At 45.7% G+C, this 24,100-nt stretch overlaps 1 protein-coding gene across 5 annotated transcripts in view; it reads right to left on the bottom strand.

The window, feature by feature from the left end:
• The window catches only part of RADIL (Rap associating with DIL domain), a 105,307-nt gene that overhangs the window by 29,184 nt on the left and 52,023 nt on the right, over window positions 1-24,100 (bottom strand). For 4 of the 5 annotated variants that reach the window (XR_005455330.1, XM_038762388.1, XM_038762387.1 and 1 more), the window contains exons 3-6: window positions 14,371-14,687; window positions 10,020-10,688; window positions 7,656-7,693; window positions 2,230-2,390 (exon numbers count right to left, since the gene is read on the bottom strand). Coding sequence is in view for 4 of the 5 variants with exons in the window: in XM_038762388.1 (XP_038618316.1) it covers window positions 2,230-2,390; window positions 7,656-7,693; window positions 10,020-10,688; window positions 14,371-14,687 (1,185 nt within the window). In the remaining variant the exon portion in view is untranslated. Of the gene's footprint in view, window positions 1-2,229; window positions 2,391-7,655; window positions 7,694-10,019; window positions 10,689-14,370; window positions 14,688-17,139; window positions 17,221-24,100 lie in introns of those variants that run through there. The other variant, XM_038762389.1, reaches the window with a different exon arrangement.

Below are 24,100 nucleotides of genomic sequence, written 5' to 3'. Positions count from 1 at the left end.
TAGTGGTTTCCCAGCACAAGTCCTACTGTCTTTTCATTATGGTAGTTGTTAAGTGCTTACTATGTGCCAGGCACTGCTCTAAGCACTAGGGTAGATACAAGGTAATCATGTCCCACATAGATACAAGGTAATCAGGTCCCACATGGGGCTCACAGTCTTAATCCTCATTTACAGATCAGGCAACTGAGGCACAGGGAAGTGAAGTGACTTGCCCCAGGTCACACGGTAGACAAGTGGTGGAGACGGGACTAGAACTCAGGTCCTTCTGACTCCTGGGCCTGTGATCTAGCCACTAGGTCACACTGCTTCTCTTCCCTGCTAGCCACGCTCCTGCTGGTACAGGAATTAGATGGGGAGGGGTGCAGTACACTATGAAGTGCAGGCGAGGGTGTTTTACATGTACAACATGTGTATGGCCAAAGTAACCACAGCAGAGTGCCACTGCTGTGCTAAGGTGCCATGACCTGGAAGGCTACTATGGTCTTTGCTGTCATCATCATCATCATCAATCATATTTATTGAGCGCTTACTGTGTGCAGAGCACTGTACTAAGTGCTTGGGAAGTACAAGTTGGCAACATATAGAGACAGTCCCTACCCAACAGTGGGCTCACAGTCTAAAAGGGGGAGACAGAGAACAAAACCAAACATACTAACAAAATAAAATAAATAGAATAGATATGTACAAGTAAAATAAATAGAGTAATAAATATATACAAACATATATACATATATACAGGTGCTGTGGGGAAGGGAAGGAGGTAAGATGGGGGATGGAGAGGGGGACGAGGGGAGAGGAAGGAAGGGGCTCAGTCTGGGAAGGCCTCCTGGAGTAGGTGAGCTCTCAGTAGGGCCTTGAAGGGAGGAAGAGAGCTAGCTTGGCAGATGGGCAGAGGGAGGGCATTCCAGGCCCGGGGGATGACGTGGGCTGGGGGTCGATGGTGGGACAGGCAAGAACGAGGTACGGTGAGGAGATTAGCAAATAGCTGTCCACCATAGCTGGCTTTTTTTTTTCAGGATTCCAGTCGGGCTCTTGCAACTCACAGAATGTCCTAGGGGTTCTTTGGTCAGAAAACTTCACCACTATTGGCATAGCCCCAACAAGGAAAACTGGTCTAGAACCCAGGCCTTCTGATTCCTAGACCAGACCTCTTTTGATCGAAACAACAGTTGGGCATCAGGCTGCTGCTGAGTTAGGTAATGGGGCTTGGGTCTGATCGCTTTGGTTGGAGTCATAGGGAGGGTGAAGGCTGTTTGGGGGAAAGACAGCAGAAGTGACCTTGGAAATGCATTTTATGAGACCTAGCCAAGTATCTTGAGCATATTTATCTTCACAAACACAGATCATTTCTAATAAAAAGATACTAGGGATTCATTTTGAATTGAGGGAAATATATAAACCTATGCTCGCTCTTCAACTCCTGATCTACAGCTGGATTATGGGTGACTATACATAAAACAAACATCAGCCCATAGCCGCACAGCAGAAAGGTAATATATTCGAAATGAAAAGGGAAAGAACTGAGGTAAAATACAGGACTTTTTTTCGGTATCTATCTTTGTCCTTCTCTTTTATGGTGTTCTGTGTTTCTATTGTTTTCTCTTTCCTACTATGTCTTGCCAGTCTCTTCTCCTTCCTGCCCTTTGAATGCTTAGATTTTGAGCCTCTGAGGTTCCAGGACCATGTCTCACCCAAGCATTATATTACCCCAGTGCTTATTACAGTGCTTTGAACATAGCTGACAGTTAATAAATAGTATTAGTATAAGGACTTTAGTCCCATCTCATGCATTAGCTTGTATGATAATCTCTATGTGCCTCATTCTTGGCATCTGTAAAAGGGAGGCTTTGGGAGCAGTAGTAGCAATAGTATTTATTAAGAACTTACTGTGTATGAAGTGCTGTACTAGGTCCTGAGAAAGACAATATAGGTGGGAATTCTACGCAGACCCTGTCCCTCGAGGGGCTCACAATCTGAAAATGAAGACAGGCGTGAAGGCTTCTCTGGCCTTCTGAAAAAAGGTTCTTAGCAAATTCAAATGATTAATAACCAAGATGAGAAGAGTTAAGGCAAGATTTCTGGCTCACCTAGAAAATGGCCCCAAGATTGTTTAGAGGCTCCTGTTCTGATAACAGGCATCTAGATGCCTCAGATCCACTTTATCCTTCAAATCACCCGACTCAGCTCACCCAACTGGGCCAGATTGACACCAGGCACTGAGAGCCTTACCCTTGACATCCAACTCTTCCTCCATACTCTGGATGTAAAGTGGGGACTTCTGCTGGACAAAGTACAGGAGCTCAATGGAGTTGGACATCCAAAAAAGGATGTGCTGTAGGTCCGGGACTAGGTCAGCAATGGTAAACCGGGATAGGGAGACGGGATCTTGACTGACGAGAGGAGAGATGAGAGAAAAGAGTTAGCTTGTATCATAAAACAGCTGGATGCACTTTACATCATTTTGGGACGTGAGTCCCCCACTACCTTAGCAACACGGTGTATCTGATGGGCCAATTTATCTAGGATGGTTTCAGTGGGAATATTTTGATTCATTCTACACCACCCTGATTTGCACACCCTGGCTGTGGTTCTAGCAATCCTGACAGTCATAGGTCATTACATTCTTTCAGGGACTCAATGGGATATCCTTTTTTTGAGAGGTACAAATTTTTAACTAGTGTTCGAGCGACTGGAAGAAGAAAATGCACTTTAAAAAAACCGAGCCTGCCAACATAACCAGCCCCCAGCATGGCCTGAGGTCTGAGAATGATGAAGACTGTTCTGCAGAATTGTACTGCTGCCCAAGAGTCTGGTAGATGGACAGTCAGACTCTGTTACCTCATAGCCAGAGGTTTGATAGTCACACATACAAAACTTCTAGACTGTGAGCAAGCTGTTGGGTAGGGACCATCTCTATATGTTGCCAACTTGTACTTCCCAAGTGCTTAGTACAGTGCTCTGCACACAGTAAGCACTCAATAAATATGATTGAAAAAATGAATGAATGAACTGTGTGTTTTTTGTCTGCTGGCTTTAAACTGAAGGAAGAAAAACAGATTTATGGAATTCATCAATCAACAGCATTTATCAGGCTCCAGCTGGGAGAAGAGCACTGTATTGAGGGCTTGACAGAGTACAGCAGGAGCAAATACATGGTCCCAACCCTTAAGAAAATAACAATCTGATGGGGAAGGCAGGCACAATAAATGATTTCCAAATAATAGGAGTTGGAAGAAGGAAAAAGATATAACTGGAAATTGAAAAGGATGAAACAGATGAATAAATAAGTGAATAGCTATGTAAACATCAATGTTGAGGCTTTGTTTGGATACAGAAGTGGTAAGGGTGGTTGTTGAATTGACAACTTGAATTGTACTTCCCAAACGCTTAGTACAGTAGTCTGCAGACAGTAAGCGTGCAATAAATATGACAATGAATGAATGAATGAACTTGAAGGCTGGGCAATTTGCACTCTTCTGGTGGAAGGGCACTGTACAATTACAGCCAGTGGCCAACTGCAATACCAAAATGTGGTACTTCATAAGGTGCAGACTATGTGCATGCATGCATGTATTTGCCCCTACATCCAGTTGCAGGATGCTGCAAACCAGAAACCGGCACCTCTCCCAGGGACTGTGATGGAGTGAGTGAGGAGACAGTGGGATGAAGGCAAGTATGGAGAACAAGTCCTGCTACTGCACACTGAGGCACCCCTCAATCCAGTGGCTCTTCCCATCTCCCTGGGAATATGATCAAAAGTCCCTCTCATTCCCCAAATGGGTGGGGTCTTCCTAATCGGCACCAGGGCTTCAGAAAAGATTGGCGGCTCTTCCAACAGGTCCCAGGACAAGCCCTGGCGAATGCCTACACAAATGAGGCACTGCGTGAAATTTCTTACCTGTAAAATGAGGATTCACTACCTGTTCCCCCTCCCACGTAGTCTGTGAGCCTCATGTGGGACAAGGACTCTATCTGAACTGATTATCTTGTATCTATCCCACCATTTAACACAGCACTTGGCACACACAGTAAACACCTAAAATATACCACAATTATAATTACATGCTCAGCACAACAAAAATAAACCATTTACCCACACATAGTATCACATGTATACCAAGCACAGCAGTCAAGTGAAAAACAACGGAGACTAGAGAAGGTTTTTTAAATGATACCCATTAAGTGCTTATTATGTGCCAGGCACCGTACTAAGTTCTGGAATGGATACAAGCTAGCCACGTTGGACACTGTCTATGTCCAGCATGGGGCTCTCAGTCTTAATCCCTATTTTACAGATGAAGTAACTGAGGAACAGAGAAGTTAAGTGATTTGCCCCAGGTCACACAGCAGACAAGTGGTGGAGCCGAGATCAGAGCCCTTCTGATTCTTAGCCCATGCTCTAGCCACTAGGCCAGGTATTCTTCACAGAAGGTCAAGTGACACGGAGTAGTAAATTCAAGGTCTATCAAAGATAAGCTAAAGGGTTCTGAAGCCAATTTGGAACATAAGTATTTTTGGTATGCCTAATAATAATAATGGTATTTGTTAAGCACTTACTATGTGTCAAGCACTATACTAAGCACTGAGGTAGATTGAAGTCAATCAGGTTGGACACAGTCCCTGTGCCACATGGGGCTCACAATCTTAATCCCCATTTTACGGATGAAGTAATTGAGGCCCAGAGAAGTGAAGTGACTTGCCCAACATCACACAGCAGACAAATGATGGAGCTGGAATTTGAACCCAGGTCCTTCTGACTCCCAGGCCCAAGCTCTATCCACCAGGCCATACTGTTTCTCAAACATGTATGAAATCACAGTTAACAGCAGGTGAAACCTGGGGTGTGCAAAGTGGGAAGGAAGACAGCCTGACCTGAAAAGTCCCCCCAAATCCATACATACCCAAAGCCCTTCCTGGGAGTACCTAATGGGGAAGGAAAGCATTATGGGCTGGAGCGCTGGAAGAAGGCACAAATGAGAAATGATGGGGTTCTAACTTGTGCCTGCTGGGTGATTTGAACAAGTCACTTAACTTCTTTATGCCATAGTTTCCTTTCTGTTTTCCTTCCCCCTTAGCCTGGGAGCTCCACATGGGTCAGGGGCTGTGTACAACGTGATTACCCTGTATCTTCTCCAGCACTTAGCACAGGTCTTAGCACATAGGGAGAACTTGCTACTATTATTACCATCATATGATTATTATTGGGCTGCAGTGTTGCCAGCTGCTGAAAGATTCCTGCATGGAGCCTTCATCATTACCTGCTGGGCCCAGTCAGTTTACTGCCCAGGTAAACACATACTACCACTGCACCACCTATTACCCAACCTGGGTGTGCAAGCGTAAGGGCACCCATGGCATCCACAGGCATGCAGCAATTTGAGTCACCACATTGCCACCTAAGCCCCAAATCCCATGCTCTAGCTCCCTCTAATGTTCCAAGACAAGGCAGGATAGAAAACAATTCCACAACAGAACAGTCATGTCAATCATTCTTGATCTCACCTTCCAGCTCTTAACTCCTCCCCATTCTCCAGAAACCCAAAATACCCAGGGACTTCGTATACTTATTTAAGCTTTTGCTGCTCTCCAGTTACTATTCTCTGCATCAGGTAACATCATCTGGATGCCTGGCTTTCTCTCTAATTCTCCCATTGCAATGTCAATTGCAATAGCAATGCAATGCCAATGGCAATGTGGCTCTCCATGTAATATAAGATTGTAGGGGCTCATTACCCAAATGCTCCTTTTTAATGAGACTATTCCTGGTCTTCAGTTGCTTTGAGGTTGGGGGAGCAGGAGGGAATGTGCAGGAGGGAACCCGAGGCAGAAGGTTCAGCCTGGCTTGGGAGTAGGGAAATAGTATAGCACAGTGGCTAGAGCACAGGCCTGGGAGTCAGAGGGTTGTGGGTTCTAATCCCAGCTCTGCCACTTGTCTGCTGTATGGCCTTGCATAAGTCACTTCACTTCTCTGTGCCTCAGTTACCTCATCTGAAAAACGGGGATAGAGACCATGAGTCCTACATGGGACAGGGACTGTGTCCAAACCAATTCGCTTGTATTCTCCCCAGTGCTTAGTACAGTGCCTGGCACATAGTAAGAGCTTAACAAATACCACAGTTATTATTATACAGGGAGACCAGCTATCCAAAACAGATATGCTACAGCTCATGTTGACTAAGTCAGCATTTTGTATATTAAAGAAGGTTTTTTGTTTTCTGGGTTTTTAAAATTATCTTTGTTAAATGCTTACTATGAGCCAGGCACTGTACTAAGCACTGTGGTAGATACAAGCCAATCAGGTTCATACAGTCCATGTCTCACATGGGGCTCACAGTCCTTATCCCCATTTTACAGAAGAGGTAACAGGCACAGAGAAGTGAAGTGACTTGCCCAAGGTCACACAGCAGACAAGTGGTGGGGCCGGAATGAGAACCCAGGTCCTCTGACTTCCAGGACGGTGCTCTTTCCACTAGGCCATGCTGCTCCTTGGTCATTAATAAATGCTGGACAATGTCAGGGCTCTGTGGGATACAAGCAAGGAGGATTCAGAGTAAATAACAAAGAGAGGTGGCTCATCCATGAATGCCCTCAGCTCCCAGAGAGTAATAAGAACCAGAGCTCAGTGGATCAGGCATTAGGTGGAGATTCCAGGCCTACCTCTAACTCTGCCTATTTGAATGACTTGGAGCAAATCACTGAGAATCAGTGTCTTGACCAGTAAATCCTTTTGCAGAAATGCTCTGAGAGTAAAGAAAAGCACATGGGGTGGAAGAGCTCATGGGTGAGAAGCAGCATGACCTAATCCACAAAGAATGGGCCTGGGAGTCAAAAGGACCTGGGTTCTAATCCCAGGTCTGCCACTTGTCTGCTCTGTGACCTTGGGCAAATCACTTGACTACTCTGTGCCTCAACTACCTCATCGGTAAAATGGGAATTAAGACTGTGTCCAACCTGATTAGCTTATTAGCTTACTGTGATGCACGCAGTAAGTGCATAACAAATACTATAAAAAAACAGCTTTAAGCTCTTCACCAGAAATACACACTGCACTTACCAGAACCTTTTTATTTCCCAATATTCTAATTCCCTGAATTTTGTCAAAACTTTCCTCCAAAGTGCTCCAAACACACCATGGAAAAGCTGCAGGGGTGGTTTTCCTATTAACCTCTTCAGGACTACAGGGCAACTTGGGCACCATAATGCCTGGGCTGACCACTGTAGTCCCACAGTGGGAAGTCAGCAGAGTCCTACTAGTCTGAGCTGTCATTTGCCCCATACAACAGTTTTGGTTTCATTTGAGGTAGTTGGGTAGGGAGTTGGGATGGAGTTAGGAAGAGGCCTCTTGTTCCACTACCCCATTTGTGAGGGAGGAAGTCCATTTCAAACACTAGCAAAGATTACCCAGGCTTCATACACAATAGCCTTAATATTATGTGATAATAATAAAACTGGGTGTGGGGTGGTCAACAGGCTTTTTCCATTTGGCTTGGGTAGAGCTCTAGATCACATCACACTAGGCCCGCAGGAAACATCCTGGTTTCCTAAAAGTGACATCTGTCCCCTGTTCATGAATATGACCTGGAACTCATTTATGGGGCTTATTTTTTTTTGTTATTTTTTTAAGAGAACAGGGACTAAAAGTTGGTAATACTTACTGCTGAGTCTGCTTCTCAGCTAGTTCTTTGGTTTTCTCCTAAGACAGAAGAGCAAATCACATATCACAATTTACTTAGGTTTACATCCCCTTATCTTCACTAAATCCTCTTGGAACAAGACAAATTTCACACTATAAAGTAGATATATATACTATAGGAAATGTGTATATGTGTACGTGTATTAAGCAGGGGACACTGGCTTGAGGATATTCCCTGCCCATAGTGAGTTTACAGTCCAGAGGGGGAGACGGACATTTATATGAATAATCTATAATATATAATGTATAGATATGTACCTAAGGGCCGTCAGGCTGACTGCTTCTAACCATCTTTCTTACCCCCAAGGAAAAAATCTCATCTTAAACCACAAGACACCTAGCAAATGCCCAAGTGCTTTTTGGAGGAGTTGAGCCTTGTGCATGTCTATGCTGGATGTATATATGTAGCGTAAAAAAATCTGGATATAATGAAGTGAAAGGAGAGAAATTTGCTGATATGCAAAATTGGCAAAATTGCTACTGACAATTTACTATTACTGTCTAGCAATGTCCATAACATTAGGGAAGCAGCATTGCCTAGAGGAAAGAGCATGGGCCCAGGAGTCAGAGGACGTGGGTTCTAATACTGGCTCCTCCAAAAGTCTCCTGTGTGATCTTGGGGCAAGTCACTTAACTTCTCTATGCCTCAGTTTCCTCATCTGTAAATCAGAGATTAATACTGTGAGTCTCACATGAGGCATGGACTGTGTCCAATCTCATTGGTTTGTACATACCCCAGCACTTAGTAATAGTGCTTAGCACACTGTGAACACTTAAATACCATTTTTTAAAAAAGCACTGTTAAACTGATTTCAGTCACCATATTGCTGCTCCTCCATTGAGTGATAAATAATCAACACTACAGTTAGACTCCAGGAGGTGATTTGGCACAGTTAATCTGTTATGGTTTCTGCTTGTAACAACTAGGGCATATTTGCTTCATGTTATGGAGCCTTGATAAGACTGCATCCTACACTTCCTACTGCTCAATTTGTGAACAAAAATGAAGTGTTTCCAAGTAAAAAGAAACTGACCAATTCCATCCTCAAAAAGTTTGTTCCTTTGTCCCAGGGTGGCCCCAAGTCACAGATCTCTCCGGATGACTGCCCTGAATTTGCAGCAGAAGGTCCTCACTCATCCTGAGGCCAAGGGCTGAGGTGCGCCTGCTGCCCCGCCTCCCAACACCAAGCCCTCCCCGCCTCACACCAGCTTGGCAGACCCAGCTCAGATAACTCCCAGTCAGCCAACAACCAATTCCAAACACGTGTTTGGACTTCCCAGGAGGTTGTCACTCTGCCAAGGAGAGGTTATCCCAGATGTTATGGTCAATCCTCCCACTAGAAAAAAAAGTTCTATTTAGTGAAAAAAATAGAAAAGAAAAAAAGGTGCATGGGTGTGAATATGTGTGTGTATGTATGTATATGTGTGTGTGTGTGCATGCGTGTGTTGGGCGGGGGGGTGGGAGGGCGGGCTGATGAGAGAAGCTGGATTCACACACTCAGCAGCTTCTGCTTCAGAAACAGCCCAGGCAGCAGTAGTGTCTGCTTCACTGCTCTATGGGCCTTAGCCCTGGTTTTTCCTAGTGGATTGAAACTACACGTGAGTACCTGGCTCATCAAGCCCAGCTCCTCTCAAGCTGTAAACAGCAAGTTCATGTGGAGAAATCTTAGGAGCTCAAGGAGCAGAGAATAAGCTGCTGGCAAGTTGCCAAGTAATGTCCATCATCAGCTAGTCTGTAGACCTGTGTGCTCTGAGGAAACTGTCTTTTGCAGAAGCTCATCATCTTTGCCACCACCTGCCAGCCTCTCAGCTCTTGAGGCTACTAACAAGGACTCAGAAATCTGGGGATATACCATGGCATGGCAAGAAGGAAACTGGTACAATATGGCAGCCTGGAACTAAGCCATGTGAGTGTAGAACCATTTTGGTTTCAGCATCTTCCCTGCTCCTGATGCCGCCTCGTCTACTCCATCCTGGAGCTGAAGGAGGAGATGTATTAACATTTTTGCTCTCAGATATACCTCCCTGATGAGCTCAGGGGATGGGAAAAGTTTCAAGGCAGAGACCAGAGGATGGCCTCTCTGGATTCAAAAACGAGTGGTTTTACTCCCATCGCTTCCCCTTTACTAATCTCCTGACCTGTCACACACAGCTAAAGAAGAAGCTTGGAAGGGGGAGTGGAATCAACACTGGCTTGAGCATTTGGTGTTGGTAAAACTGGATCAAAAACTGCCCCGATTCCAAGGCCCATGTGGGTGACACCTTAAACTCCACCCCCCCACCACCTTAATATCACCAGGAAGCCCAATAGCCCACTGTGACTGACCCAGACGGTCCTCTGAATCATCTTGGTCAACTTGAGTAGCAGCTGCCCAAACTCTCCTGGCTCAAAGCTAGTGGCAGAATGCTGGACGCAGAGACAGAGGAGAAACGCCGGGGTCAGCTTGTGGTCGTCACCCCCGGGCTCGATCAAGGTCATGATCCTCTTCACCAACACATCCTCCACTGCCCGCTCAAACTCCAGGTGCAGCTGGCGTCGGGGGGCCTTCAGGCTGGGCAAGCCCCCTCGCCGCTTGGAGGAGGGAGGGGCTCTGCCCCTCAGCACGGTGCCACACATCCTGCAGGTGACCGGTTCGGAGGGGCGTGGCACAGCCTTGAGCCTGGCCAGGGTCTGGGTGGGCAGGGGCTGGGCTCGCACTGGGTCCTTGTAGAGGAGCAGGTAGTAGAGCCCTAGAGAAAGCAGATCTCCGTGGTGGAGTACCGTGGGTTTGCCCACTTCAGAGAAGTTAACGGAGATGATGGCCCCAGGGATAGGCTCCAGGACGAGTCTCTCCTCTGACTGGTAGTGACGAGAGTGGCTGGACAGGCGGAGCCGTCTGATGGTGCAGTGGAGGGGCAGGATATCCGGCGCAGACAGGCTGATGCTGGGCTTGCTGGAGGGAGTCCTTTGACCCACCGTGTGCTGCTCACGGTTGAGCAGGTAAACTAAGCTATCCTGAAATGCAAACACAAGGGACCTCAATAAGAAGGCATGGGATTCAGCAACTTGATCAAGTGAAGGAGTGGGGGTTGGAAAAGCACAAGGAAAGGGGGCATTTTAGTCTCCTGCCACTTGAGCTTTCAGGGCAAGAAGAGCTGTCCCAAGGGCCCTGAGTGTCTGGAATGGCTGCAGGCGGTTCTGACATCTCCAGCTCATCATTCCCAACCACCCCACATTTAACCCTCTCCCGTGGGCTGGCACGCTGGGCAACCACTCCTCTCTGTCCTTTCTCCCATAGACGGCTGGTGTTTCCCAGCGGATGCTGAGCAATGGGCTGGAGACTCAGGGACTGTTCCACATTACCACTTCTAAAGCCACAGGTGGCAGAGTGTCAAGTGACCTAGAAATACAGAGACTGGCCTTATTGACTCCACAGCTAGGCTAGGTAGAAGTGCCCCAAATGAATCTGCTGCCACACAACAGGACCTTTCTCCAGCACACAGGTGCTTATATCACTATTTCCAAAATTTTTGACTGAGAGATCCCTTCAGAAAGCCTCCAATTTTGATTCTCACTAAAGTAAACCTTGACTTATAGCATGGACTTGGGAGGGTAGGGTTCATCACCAGCTATCTTTTCTTCTTATTATTATTATTACTATTACTAATAATAATAGTGGTATTTGTTAAGTGCTTACTATTTTCCAAGCATTGTACTAAGCACTGGTGTAGAAACAAGATCATCAGGTCCCAAATGGATCATGCAGTCTAGGTAGAAGGAAGGACAGGTACTAAATCTCCATTTTGCAGATGAGGTAACTGAGAAGTTAAGTGACTTGCCCATGGTCACACAACAGGCCACTGTCGGAATTGGGATTAAAACCCCTCTCCACTGATTCCCAAGCTTGTGCTCTTTCAGCTAGGCTGCACTACTTCCCACAGTCTATGCTGCTTTCCTTCCCTCCCACTCCTGTTTTAGCCTTGTAATAATGTCTGGTTCCCATCTCTGTAACCCGGGTTTGGATCTGGAGTCAAAATATAGTGAGTCAAGCACCTACTCTGTTCCATTCATTGTATTTATTATAAGGTGAATGAGGCTAGTTTTAGGCCACCTCCTGCCTGGGTTCCTGATTCCCTGGGATGGCAGGAATGCCAAAAGGGAAAGGCCAATTGAGATAACTGCCCTGGGCCCTGACCCAAGGGGGGCATTCACCAGCTAGAAAATGGGATTCCGAGGAGTTGCTGTCAGGCAGGGTGAGGGTGGGAGAGGGTGTTGGTGGTCTAAGTCACCAGGATGACCAGGCCCTTGCACAACCCAGACAGAGGTCCACTTGACCACATGTGACAGCAACTCTCCAGTACCTCGCTTGCCAGGAGCAGCTGGGTCCCAAAGCTGTCTGCACTCCCATCCAGAGGGGCCAGGAGGAGTGTCAATTGAGGGGATGGAGACAAGAGTCTCTTTAAACTTTCCCTCCCCACTAGGCTGATGGGACCACGCAGCAGCTAAGTGGTCCTAGGCCCCACAGGGATGAAGGCAAGCCTTAGATGCCAGGATTCCATTTTCTGACCAGGAGAAGAAACATAGCACAAGAGCCTCCTCTGTTATTTGCAGCACTTTCTGTAAGCTAGAATTGGGCTCAAAAAGCCCCTTCCAGTTCAGAAAATGGAGCTGCAGGGAGCAGGTGGGCTCCTGTGCCCTGACTCTAGGTTGGAGTCCAAGAAGGTCCTCTAGACCATTCAAGTATAATCTGAATCTGCCCTACAAAAATAGAAGAATAACCAAAGTGCACTATTCAGGCTGGGCAAGGCATGGGTGGGAAGAAGCCCCCCTTTCCTGGTTCCCTGCTGCACCCCGCCCTCCCCAGCTCCAGGTTTGCCCCTATTTTGGTACTTGCTTCTCGGAGGCTCTTTAAACCCTTCCTTCCCACTTCTCACTTGCCTCAATCCCCTGCTGCTCCCTGAGGTGGAAGGAGCCTTAGCACAAGGTAGGTCTCCCTGCTGAGTCTCCCCACCACACCCAGCACTGTGAGTACCATAATTAAACCATGACATGAGTCTGGCACACCACAGGAAAGAGCAGCCCAAGTGAGAAAGAGATATAAAGGAGCATAGAGGCTGCAAGGCAATGGTAAAAACAGAAAAGAGAGACCCAGAGAAGAGCAAAGGTTGAAAAGACCTGGGAAAAACAGAGGACAATCAAGCGGCAGGCAAAAAGGGAAGGAAAAACCAGGAGAGGCATGAAAATGGAACAGAGAAAAGGGCAAGGAACAGGAAAACAGGACAGGAGAGGCAGAAAAGATAAACCAGCACAAGAGCTTAGGGCCGTAGGTAGGGGAAAGAGGAGTGTAGCAGAGGGAGAAAATAAAAGTGGTGAGAAGACAAATATAGCAAAGAAAAGAGAACAAAGTAAGAAGTAGGACAATTTCTCTAACCAGGCAAGGCTAAAATCCTTCTGGAATCATGTCTAACTCTACAGTACTGTATTTTCCCAAACGCTTAGTAGAATGCTTTACATAGAGTATGCACTAAAAAATATCACTGATTGATTTACACACACATATGTATATCCCTATATTGTACACATTGTGTACATATATAATTACATGTTTATAAAGGGGAGAGGAAATTAAGGCTTAAAGACCTTAATTTTACTCTCAAATCTGCAAATGACTGCATGGATTACAGTTTTTGTGCATTTCAGTTTCACCCTCTGGAAAATAGAAATAGCACCTGTCCTCACCTCAGCATGGGGCTGTGAGAACGAGAGAACTGTCTGAGATACTATCAGAGAAATAATAGGAAGCTGTATACAGAAGGGACCAGATAAGGTGATGGATTTATTATCCTAGGTAGCAGGGCCTAGTGGAAAGAACATGGGACTGAAAGGCAGAAAATCCAGGTTCTAATCCTGTCTCTGCCACTTGCCTGCTGTGTGACCTTAGGCAAGTCACTTACCTTGTGATTCAGTTCCCTCATCTGTAAAATAGTAGTAAATTTCTGTCCTCCCTCTCACACCACAAGTCCCTGTGGAACAGGGACTGTGTCAATCTGATTTCTTGTATCTACCCCTGCATTTAGCCCATAGTAAGCACTTTCTAAATACCATCACCACTATTATCATTACTTTAGGATAAGGTTACTACAATAGGAGTTGGTGACATTTTGACAACCTTATGGCCTTTGTGGATTTTTCCAACAGTCGGCAAGATCCTTTATGGGCTGTTCTTTCTACCCCAAATCCACAGTGATGGAGGGAATCTTTAGCTCCTTCAGGGAACTGATTCTAAGAAGAACCTCATCTCTTCCTAACGGCCTCCAAAGGCACCCACTATGAAAGTGAGGGAAATCTCCTTCACTCGTCCCACACTCAGGGAGCATTGGTCCTGCTTGGCTCTATTCTCTCCATCACTGTTGCACTTGAGTGGGAAGGATGGGTCCCTGAGGAGCCCTCTGGCTACAACACCATGACAAGGTAACTCTGGGGCATCAGATGTCTATGTGGGAAAACAGGCTTCCTCTTAAAAATAGCATTGTCTCTGAATGGATGGAAATTATCCTTTCCAGGAAAGTCATTTGGCTGAAGCCTGGAAGAGGCCATTTATTGCCAAGAGGGAACAGAATGTGTAAATCTAAGTCCATGCCATGACTGAGCCTATCACTGCTGGTCTGAACAGGATTAAGAGATGTGGCATGCTCACATGCTGCTGACTGTAGCCCTGCAAAAGCAGGAGATGTGGGGACTGGTAGAGAGAGTAGCGCATGTTGCTGCTGCCGTTCCTCTCTTCCACGGGGGCCGAAGGCTCCTCCACAGAATCCTCCAGGCTGTGGCTGGGTTCTGGCAAAGTGGAATAATGGTGTTTTAGCTCCTCTCCCTGGGTGCCGGTGTAGCTCAGGCTGGTCTCGCTGACCGTACGGCGCAGTGAAGGTGGGGTGGAGTTGCGCTTACATCCTGGCATCAGCGTCGTGGCCCCCTTCGCTCGGTTCCTCTGCAACTTCCGGGCCTGAGCATTGATGCCTGAAATGGGCGGGGAGGGGGGAGGTGGGGAAAGAATGGATGCAGGACTGTGAAGAGATTTTCTCTTTTAGGAAGAAAAAAACGCTGGAGTACAGTCCCGGGAACCACCTTAATAAAAATAATAATAATTGTGGTATTTGCTAAGTGCTTAACTATGTGCCAAGGACTGTTCTAAGCAATGGGTGGATATAAGCAAATAGGGTTGGACAGCATCCCTGTCCCACGTGGAGCTCACAGTCTCAATCCCCATTTTATAGATGAGGTAACAGACACAGAGAAGTGACGTGACTTACCCAAGGTCACACAGCAGACAAGTGGTAGAGCTTTAGCCTTTGGGGTCACATTGCCATAAGGCAGGTGCTTCCACAAAGCTAAGGCAAGACTTCCACATTGGCTAGTTTTCAGCCTTATCCCCACGCTGCTGTTCCGTCCATCTCAGCAACACCATCTGCAGGTTTTTCCCATTATCCTCTTACCCATAGGCACCCTCCCCAAATATTTCCCAATATACCTAGGGTAAGTAGCTCCAGTCCAATCAATCAATCAATCATATTTATTGAGCGCTTACTGTGTGCAGAGTACTGTACTAAGTGCTTGGGAAGTCCAGGCAGACCTTTGTTCTGGTTGCTTCTCCAAACAGCTAGTAGGGTGCAACAATGGGGCCAAGGGTCTTGCCAGGCTGTCCCCTTGATCCTCTAGGTAGCAGGGCTCTGCTCCTGCTACTCCCTGGGCATACAGCCCTCACCCAGGTTTTGGAACCCACTGGCAAGATCACCTACCATAGCCACCTGGCATGGTCTGTTTAATGCAATTCTAGAGGGCCTCCGTAATCCAAAGGGGCAGCACAAAACTCCTGGAAAAAGTTTGCTTCCAATCTTCAGAAAAAAAGGCTGGAAGCAAAAATCAAAACTTTCCCTTCAAGTATCCTCTTTTTTCATCTCTCTGCTACCATTCCATTCAACTAGTGCAATCACCCGGCCTTGTCGGGGGCTGGTTAGACATGGCGGGAGAAGTCCCATCCAATCAGACCCATGGACCTAGTCACCCTCAGCTACCCACCCAGAAATATGTTCTCACCCCCCCACACCCATCCAAACCCTCATTCACACAGACGCACTCACTCACTCATTCACACCCACGCCAACACACAGACACAAACACATGCTGGAAATCGCAACAGATACGGAGATGGCAAAATGGAAAGGAGAGAGAAGGGGAAGGGTCGGTGGATTTGTGCCACCATAGAAGCGGCAGGGTAACTCTGAGACATCTGGACACCATCATTGGGACCCTGAGCTTCCACAGTCAGGGTAGTCCTGGCAGCAGGAGCAATGCAAGGGTACCCCGGTCCTACGGCGGTGCCCTCTCCAAGCAGCACATGAAGCAACAGAAGGGACAGCTTGGGAAGCTGGCCAACAGGTCCCCCACCCATGAAAATGGCCATCTTTGTCTCAGGATATGGAAAGCTACTGCCCTTCTCCTGGCTCTGCAAGGGCATTCTAGCCCCAGCCCTGCTTCTCCAGGAGACAGAGCAACAGCAAGTGGGAGAATGACAGCAGATGAAATGCAAACATACCTTCTCTCCCTCAGCCTCTCAGACAATCACCTCCTGGGGACCACTTGCTTGCCAAGATGCTCACAAATAACCCAAGGGCAATACCATTCCATTTACACACACACACACACACACACACCACGCAAACACAGACACCAACAAAACCATATCACACAAAAATAAGTTTAGCTTCACCTTCCAGCAAAAATGCTTCCCAATCTCCTAATAAGCATTCCATATTCAACCCTTGGTCCCTCATGCCTTCAGAATATCCTCTAGGCTTTCTTGGAAGTTGGTCCGACCTTTCAAAATCTGCAGCATCCGCTGTCTGGAGCCACAGCAGATGGAAAAAAAAATCCAAGTAAGAAAAAGGTTTGTTGACAGAGCTTAAAGGTATTGAGCTTAAAGGATTTATTCCTTACCACAGGCAGAGACAGCAGTTTATAGGTTGGACATCTCCTTGTCCCCTGTGCCAGAAATGGGCTAAATCTGTTAAAAGCAGGGCATAAATTCTGTTCTCCTGACTCTGCAGACTGCAGCATGAGCAGTCTTAAAGCTTGGTTGCCAAACAACAGAGCTCTAATTAACTTCTCGAGTGTCAATTTAGAGGAGCAGTAAGGCTGACAAATAGCTGTGGCCCACAGTTCACATCTGCTTTCACCACTTGCTTCAGGCCCCCTACCCTCTCCGTAAAGGCACATATAGTCCCCACTGGGGCTGAATGGTATTTTGAACCAAAGGACTATGGGTTTAATTCAAGATCCAAAAGGAAAACAAGAGAAGAAAGCTGGGAATGATATTTTTCACCTTCCTGCTTCTCTTTTTCTGGGTGGGGAATCACAGGGAAGGCCAGTTGTATAAATCGTAAGAGTCCCAGAAGAGGAGCTGAGAATTTACCTTTTAAGAGTCAAGAAGCAAGCACATCAGAACACCGGAAATCAGAGCCTACTTCCTCCTGGATTCCTCCGAGGTAGCTCTTCGAGGTATTTCTGAACTTTAAAACCCTCAGAATATATGCAGAATAAGGCACCAGTCAGCTCAGTCTTCTCCTGCAAGACTGAATCTCCAAAATGAATGAAGAGCAGCTGACTGCACTGCACTCCTCTATGCACAAGACAGCAGCTCTCTGCAGGGCCCATGTTCTCGGATATGCCAGCTGCTTAAAGGGACCCTGTCAGGTTTGGCCCTAGAAACCAGCCTCCTCCAATTATATTGCTAATGGGGAAAATGGTGAGTGATGGTTATTGCCTTTGTGTTTGAAAAATAAAATTGTTTTGGAATGGGGGTGAAGAGAAACTATGGTTTCCTTCTTTAGGAATACAGCAGGAGAAGTAGCTGCCTACTGTCTGATGGAATTCTTCCCAAGGCTCCAGGAGCCTGGCCCTTTAATACAGATGTGCAGCCTACCGAGATGCAGGCTCCACATTTTGAGCTCAGTGAAAAGCAACCTGCTACAGGTATGGTACTACAGGGTAGGGGCCACAATTTTCACATCGCAGGTGTGACAAGATGAAGGCAGTTACTACTCTCTCTACCTTCACACCATTTTTGGCAGCTCTCTGACTCTCACTGCTGGGCAAACTAAGCCTGCCTCAACCCCAAAACAAATCCTTTATTTATTTTTCCTACTTCACTACACCTAGCCAGAGTGACCTTGTCCCCACAAAACAAGACATTAGACAAACCACTACTGGGTCAGAGAAATGGTAAACAAACCCCTGGATTCCAGGTCTGATAGAGGTCTTGTCTTGTCTTATGCTGTCAAGTCATCTCTGACCCATAGCAACGCCACAGAACACCCCACCTCCATCTGCTATCATTCTGGTAGTGTAACTACTCTCTGACCCATAGCAACACCACAGAACACCCCACCTCCATCTGCTATCGTTCTGGTAGTGTAACTACTGAGTAGGATTTAATCCCCATTTTACAGATGAGTAAACTGGCACAGAGAAGTTAAGGTACTTGCCCAAGGCCACTCAGCAGACGAGTGGCAGAGTCTGGATTAGAACCCAGGTCTTCTGATTCCCAGGCCTGTACCCTTAACACTGGGCCATGCTGCTTCTCTGGAACCCAGCACTTTTAAGCTTCAATGGGTGTCCCCCTGTCCTGGTGCTGAGGGATTTTTTTTCTACTCTGTCTTTATGCTTAGATCGTGACCCCTCTCCAGAAGACTGTGTCTCTTTAGAGTGAAGAGCACTAACCCTTTCATAATGGAGCTTCTTCATTCCCTGCTAGATCGGAAGCTCCTTAAGTGCAGGAATGTCTACTACCTCTACTGTACTCTCCCAGGCAATTAGTACAGTGCTCAGCACAGAGTAAGGGCTCAATAAATACTACTGATTGATTACTCTGATCATGCTGGTTATCTTAACCAGCCCTAAATTTGTCCTCCCTGAGGTGCAGAGTGAAGTATCATGATTTCATACCATGGCAAAAATATGCCGTTTGTTTTTTTATTTCATTTCTGATGCTACCAGCCTTTTTGGCAACACCTGCACAATGGACCAATGGTTTAAAAGGCCAGTCAATATCTTTTCTTGAATCGTGACTGACAGCTCTGAGCTCATCATCATGGCGTTGTGATCTCAATCATTTTCCCTTTTTCACATTTCTTTGCTCTGGCTCACAGTGAAGTTCACCTGCCCCTTTTCTGTTCACTGCCTCAGTTTTACAAGGTCTTCCGGCAGTTTATCCCCATCTGCATAGCATTTCATACCAAGAAAAAATTAAGTTCCACCTGCAAATTTGGTGATTGCTCCACAAATTGTTTCTTCCGGATTATAAAGATATTCAACAAAAACGGCCCTAGCATGGATCATTAGGGGACCCCTCTACACTGTTGGCTCGTTGTGGCCAGGGAATATGTCTGTTTATTGTTGTACTGAACTCTTCCAAGTGCTCAGTACAATGTTCAGAACACAGAAGCTCTTGATAAATACGACAATGACTTGAATGAACTTTCTACAGCCTGAAAAGTGGCAATTTGTCCCTCTCATTCTTTCCTATATTTTAGCCAAGCTTCAATCTACATTTCACTTCCCTGTGCTTCAGTTACCTCATCTGTAAAATGGGAATGAAGATTGTGAGCCCCCAAGTGGGACAACCTGATTACCTTGTAGCCACCCCCCACCCAGCGCTTAGAACAGTGTTTGGCAAATAGTAAGCACTTAACAAATGCCATCATCATCATCATGTAGTCTAAATTATCTCGTGTGACCACAATTTCATTCATTCATTCAATCGTATTTATTGAGCTCTTACTGTGTGCAGAGCACTATACTAAGTGCTTGGAAAGTACAATTTGGCAACAGAGAGAGACAATCCCTACCCAACAACGGGCTCACAGTCTAGAAGGGGGAGGGGATCTAGCTTCTCTGACCTGGCTACTACAAATCTACAATATAAATCTAGAGTCTAACATTTTCCTCAGGAATGACTGAATGAAAAAAGTCTTTGAACCTCTCAGTTAATCTCCTTTTCATCACTGAGTGCACCTCTAACCAGCTTCTTCCTTTTAGTATATTTTGGAGAATCTTTATTATTAACTTTGGAATCTCTTCCACGGCACTCTTCAAATTTCATTCATTCATTCATTCAATCGTATTTATTGAGCGCTTACTGTGTGCAGAGCACTGGACTAAGCGCTTGGGAAGTACAAGTTGGCAGCATATAGAGACAGTCCCTACCCAACAGCAGGCTCACAGTCTAGAAGGGGGAGACAGACAACAAAACAAAACATATTAACAAAATAAAATAAATAGAATAAATAAGTACAAGTAAAATAAATAGAGTAATAAATATGTACAAACATATATACATATATACAGGTGCTGTGGGGAGGGGAAGGAGGTACGGCGGAGGGGATGCGGAGGGGGAGGAGGGGGAGAAGAAGGAGGGGGCTCAGTCTGGGCCAGAGGTGGTTGGGCCAAAAAAATTTCTTTTTGGCCTGCCTGATTTCCTACTTGTACCTGACCTGGCACTTCTGATGGGATTTCCTGCTTTCAGATAAGTGAGCTTTGCATTTTTTAAAAATGACTTCTTCCCTCTGATGACCTCTTTCACTCTGCCAGCTATCCCATTCAGGGTTTCTGTTTGGTTGCCTAATTGTTGGTTTAGTGAAACATCTTACCTGGCGCCTCTTTCTCTTACCTGGCATTTCTTTAGAGTTCCAATTTTTATGAGGTCACTTAAAAATTTTAGCTATTCCTTTCATCTATTTCCTTATGTCTTCATTTTATTCCTAGTTTCCTTTTCTAAAATTAAATATCAATCACTCGACCAATGGAATATATTGAGCACTTACTGTGTGCAGAGCATATATTGTGTGCAGAGAAACAGCTTGGTCTAGAGGCAACTAAGGCACAGAGAAGTGAAGTGACTTGCCCATGCTGTCTTGCCCATGCTGTTCACTCCTTAAAAATTACATTTTTCCTTGTTGGCTCTAGGGCTAACTGTTCCAGTAGTCTTTATATCCAACCAAAAATCTTACCTCCATTTCTCTTTTCGATGAATAATTCAGTCCATCTATTTTAGGATATCTGAAGGCTCTGGCTATTACTAGTATTCTATTTTCAGCTTTCCCAATCCCACATAACACTATCTCATCTTGTTAGATGGTCTATAAAGTACTTTTACTATATTTTTGTTTACAAACAGGATGTCTGTCCAAAAAATTTCATGATTCTACTCTGCTCTGCTTAGGTTTATATACTATGACTCCTTGGTATTATTCTCATAGAGTCATAAGACCCATCCATCCCAAACTTCCTAAGTAGTGTTTTTAACCCAGTAACCTGTAGCCATTGCTTTCCTTCTCTCCATCAAATCACAAAGATGTCAATTTGGCTAAAGACCTTACTGGCTACTAAGTATTCCAAATCACATATCTGATTATGGGAAGCAGCATGGTGCAGTGGATAGAACACAGGCCTGTGAGTCAGAAGGTCATGGGTTCTAATCCCTGATCTGCCACTTGTCTGCTATGTGACCTTGGGCAAGTCACTTAACTTCTCTGTGCATCAGTTACCTCATTTGTAAAATGGGGATTGAGACTGTGCACCCCACGTGGGACAGGGACTATGTCCAACCTGATTACCTTGTATCTACCCCAGGGCTTAGAACAGGGCTTGGCACATGGTAAACATTTAAATACCTGAAGTATTATTATTATTATGAGCAGTTTGATCTAATCTCATTATTTGATTCCCTCTGGACCCATTCCCACTAACCAGCATTCTTTGGACTTTGTGCCATCAACTTCCCAAGTGCTGTGTTTAACCTGCATTCCTTGCTTCTCTGTAAGCACCAATTTCCCCTTGAATTTTAATTTTAAAACAACTTTGCCAATAAATCACATTTAGATTACTTACTGTGAGCAGAGCACTATACTAAGTGCTTGGGGGAATACAATATAAAAGAGTTTGTAGATATAATCCCTGCTCACAACAAGCTTATAGTATAGAGGGGGAGAATCACTTTTAAAATTTTTAGTGCCAACAACCTACTGTCATTTTGATTCAGATGCAGTATGTATAGGGAAGGATAAAATACAGTATGATCTACAAGATGAATTTAAAATAGAAACAAAATAAAGGTATTTGTAATGAAGACCTACAACCATGATGCAGAGTGGAGGGGAAAAAGGTGGTCGTGACAGAATGCCTGACTGGGCCAATTACTGTCTAGGATATGCCTGCATTAAATATTTGGATCATTTGGCAAAAATCTGGATCACAGGCAGCACCTGTCCTCACAATATGGAAATCTCAGAACACTGAGAATTCAGGTACAACTGAAAGCTTAAAGATCTAAGTTTTAAAGAAAATTTAAAAATTGAACTCACTGAGAAAATTTCAGTTCACTACAGAGAAACTGACAAATGGATTCAAATCCATCTGTAGAACAACTATTTCAATTAAAATTGCCACACAATCCAAACTTGTAATGTTCATGGCATTTGTGAATACAAATCAAAGATCTTCTGAAAATAAAATCTCTGGGGTGCATTCCCTAGCTGATTTCCAACCCTCCTGGCTATGTCATCCAATAACTACCCTTAGCATGTATGTATATAAACCCAGAGCCTCCCTTAGCACTTGAAGGATTTCACTTATTAATTTCATTTTTCTCTTCTCTCACTACAACCAATTGCACCTGTAATTTTCCTCCTACTCTCTCTGTATACAATTTATAATAATAATAATGGCATTTATTAAGCACTTATTATGTGCAAAGCACTGTTCTAAGCACTGGGGAGGTTACAAGGTGATCAGATTGTCCCACGTGGGACTCACAGTCTTAATCCCCATTTTACAGATGAGGTAACTGAGGCACAGAGAAGTTAAGTGATTTGCCCAAAGTCACACAGCTGACAAGTGTTGGAGTCAGAATTTGAACCCATGACCGCTGACTCCAAAGCCCGTGCTCTTTCCACTGAGCCACGCTGCTTCCCCTAATTTATACCTGCCTGCTTTCCCCTGGAGAACAGGGACTGTGTCTTTTACTTTTATTTTATTCTCCCAAGAGCCTAATGTAGTGCCAGGACTCAAGTATTTTGGAAATCAATCAATCAATCAATCAATCGTATTTATTGAGCGCTTACTGTGTGCAGAGCACTGTACTAAGCACTTGGGAAGTACAAGTCAGCAACACATAGAGACAGTCCCTACCCAACAGCGGGTTCACAGTCTAGAAGGGGGAGACAGAGAACAAAACCAAACATACTAACAAAATAAAATAAATAGAATAGATATGTACAAGATAAATAAATAAATAAATAGAGTAATAAATATGTACAAACATATATACATATATACAGGTGCTGTGGGGAAGGGAAGGAGGTAAGATGGGGGGATGGAGAGGGGGACGAGGGGGAGAGGAAGGAAGGGGCTCAGTCTGGAAAGTCCTCCAGGAGGAGGTGAGCTCTCAGTAGGGCTTTGAAGGGAGGAAGAGAGCTAGCTTGGCGGATGGGCAGAGGGAGGGCATTCCAGGCCAGGGGGATGACGTGGGCCGGGGGTAGATGGCGGGACAGGCGAGAACGAGGCACGGTGAGAAGATTAGCGGCAGAGGAACGGAGGGTGCGGGCTGGAAGGAGAGAAGGGAGGTGAGGTAGGAGGGGGCGAGGTGATGGAGAGCCTTGAAGCCCAGGGTGAGGAGTTTCTGCCTGATGCACAGATTGATTGGTAGCCACTGGAGATTTTTGAGGAGGGGAGTAACATGCCCATAGTGTTTCTGGACAAAGACAATCCGGGCAGCAGCATGAAGTATGGATTGAAGTGGGGAGAGATACGAGGATGGAAGATCAGAGAGAAGGCTGATGCAGTAGTCCAGACGGGATAGGATGAGAGCTTGAACGAGCAGGGTAGTGGTTTGGATGGAGAGGAAAGGGCGGATCTTGGCAATGTTGCGGAGCTGAGACTGGCAGGTTTTGGTGACGGCTTGGATGTGAGGGGTGAATGAGAGAGCGGAGTCGAGGATGACACCAAGGTTGCGGGCTTGTGAGACGGGAAGGATGGTAGTGCCGTCAACAGAGATGGGAAAGTCAGGGAGAGGGCAGGGTTTGGGAGGGAAGACAAGGAGTTCAGTCTTGGACATGTTGAGTCCAAGACTGACTTGGAGAAAGAATGAATTAGCTTGCAAAGCTCACACATATCCATTTACTCTCACACTGTTTCTTCTAAATGGCAGTACAGACACCTAAAAAAGGCAACCAGCAGGATCCTGGGTGCACTTCGGGCCATGTCAACCAGTAGGCCAGGCCGGGCCAAGCAGCAGGATCCTGGGCATGTTCCTTCAAAAAAGGAAGGAGGTGAGTTTGAATCCTACATCAAACTCTTTATGTTTGAGTATTTCAGCA

This window comes from Tachyglossus aculeatus, chromosome 21 (assembly GCF_015852505.1).
Source record: "Tachyglossus aculeatus isolate mTacAcu1 chromosome 21, mTacAcu1.pri, whole genome shotgun sequence".
NCBI classification, from domain to species: domain Eukaryota; kingdom Metazoa; phylum Chordata; class Mammalia; order Monotremata; family Tachyglossidae; genus Tachyglossus; species Tachyglossus aculeatus.
Note: the sequence above shows the minus strand (reverse complement) of the source record. Positions and strands in the feature narration are given on the sequence as shown.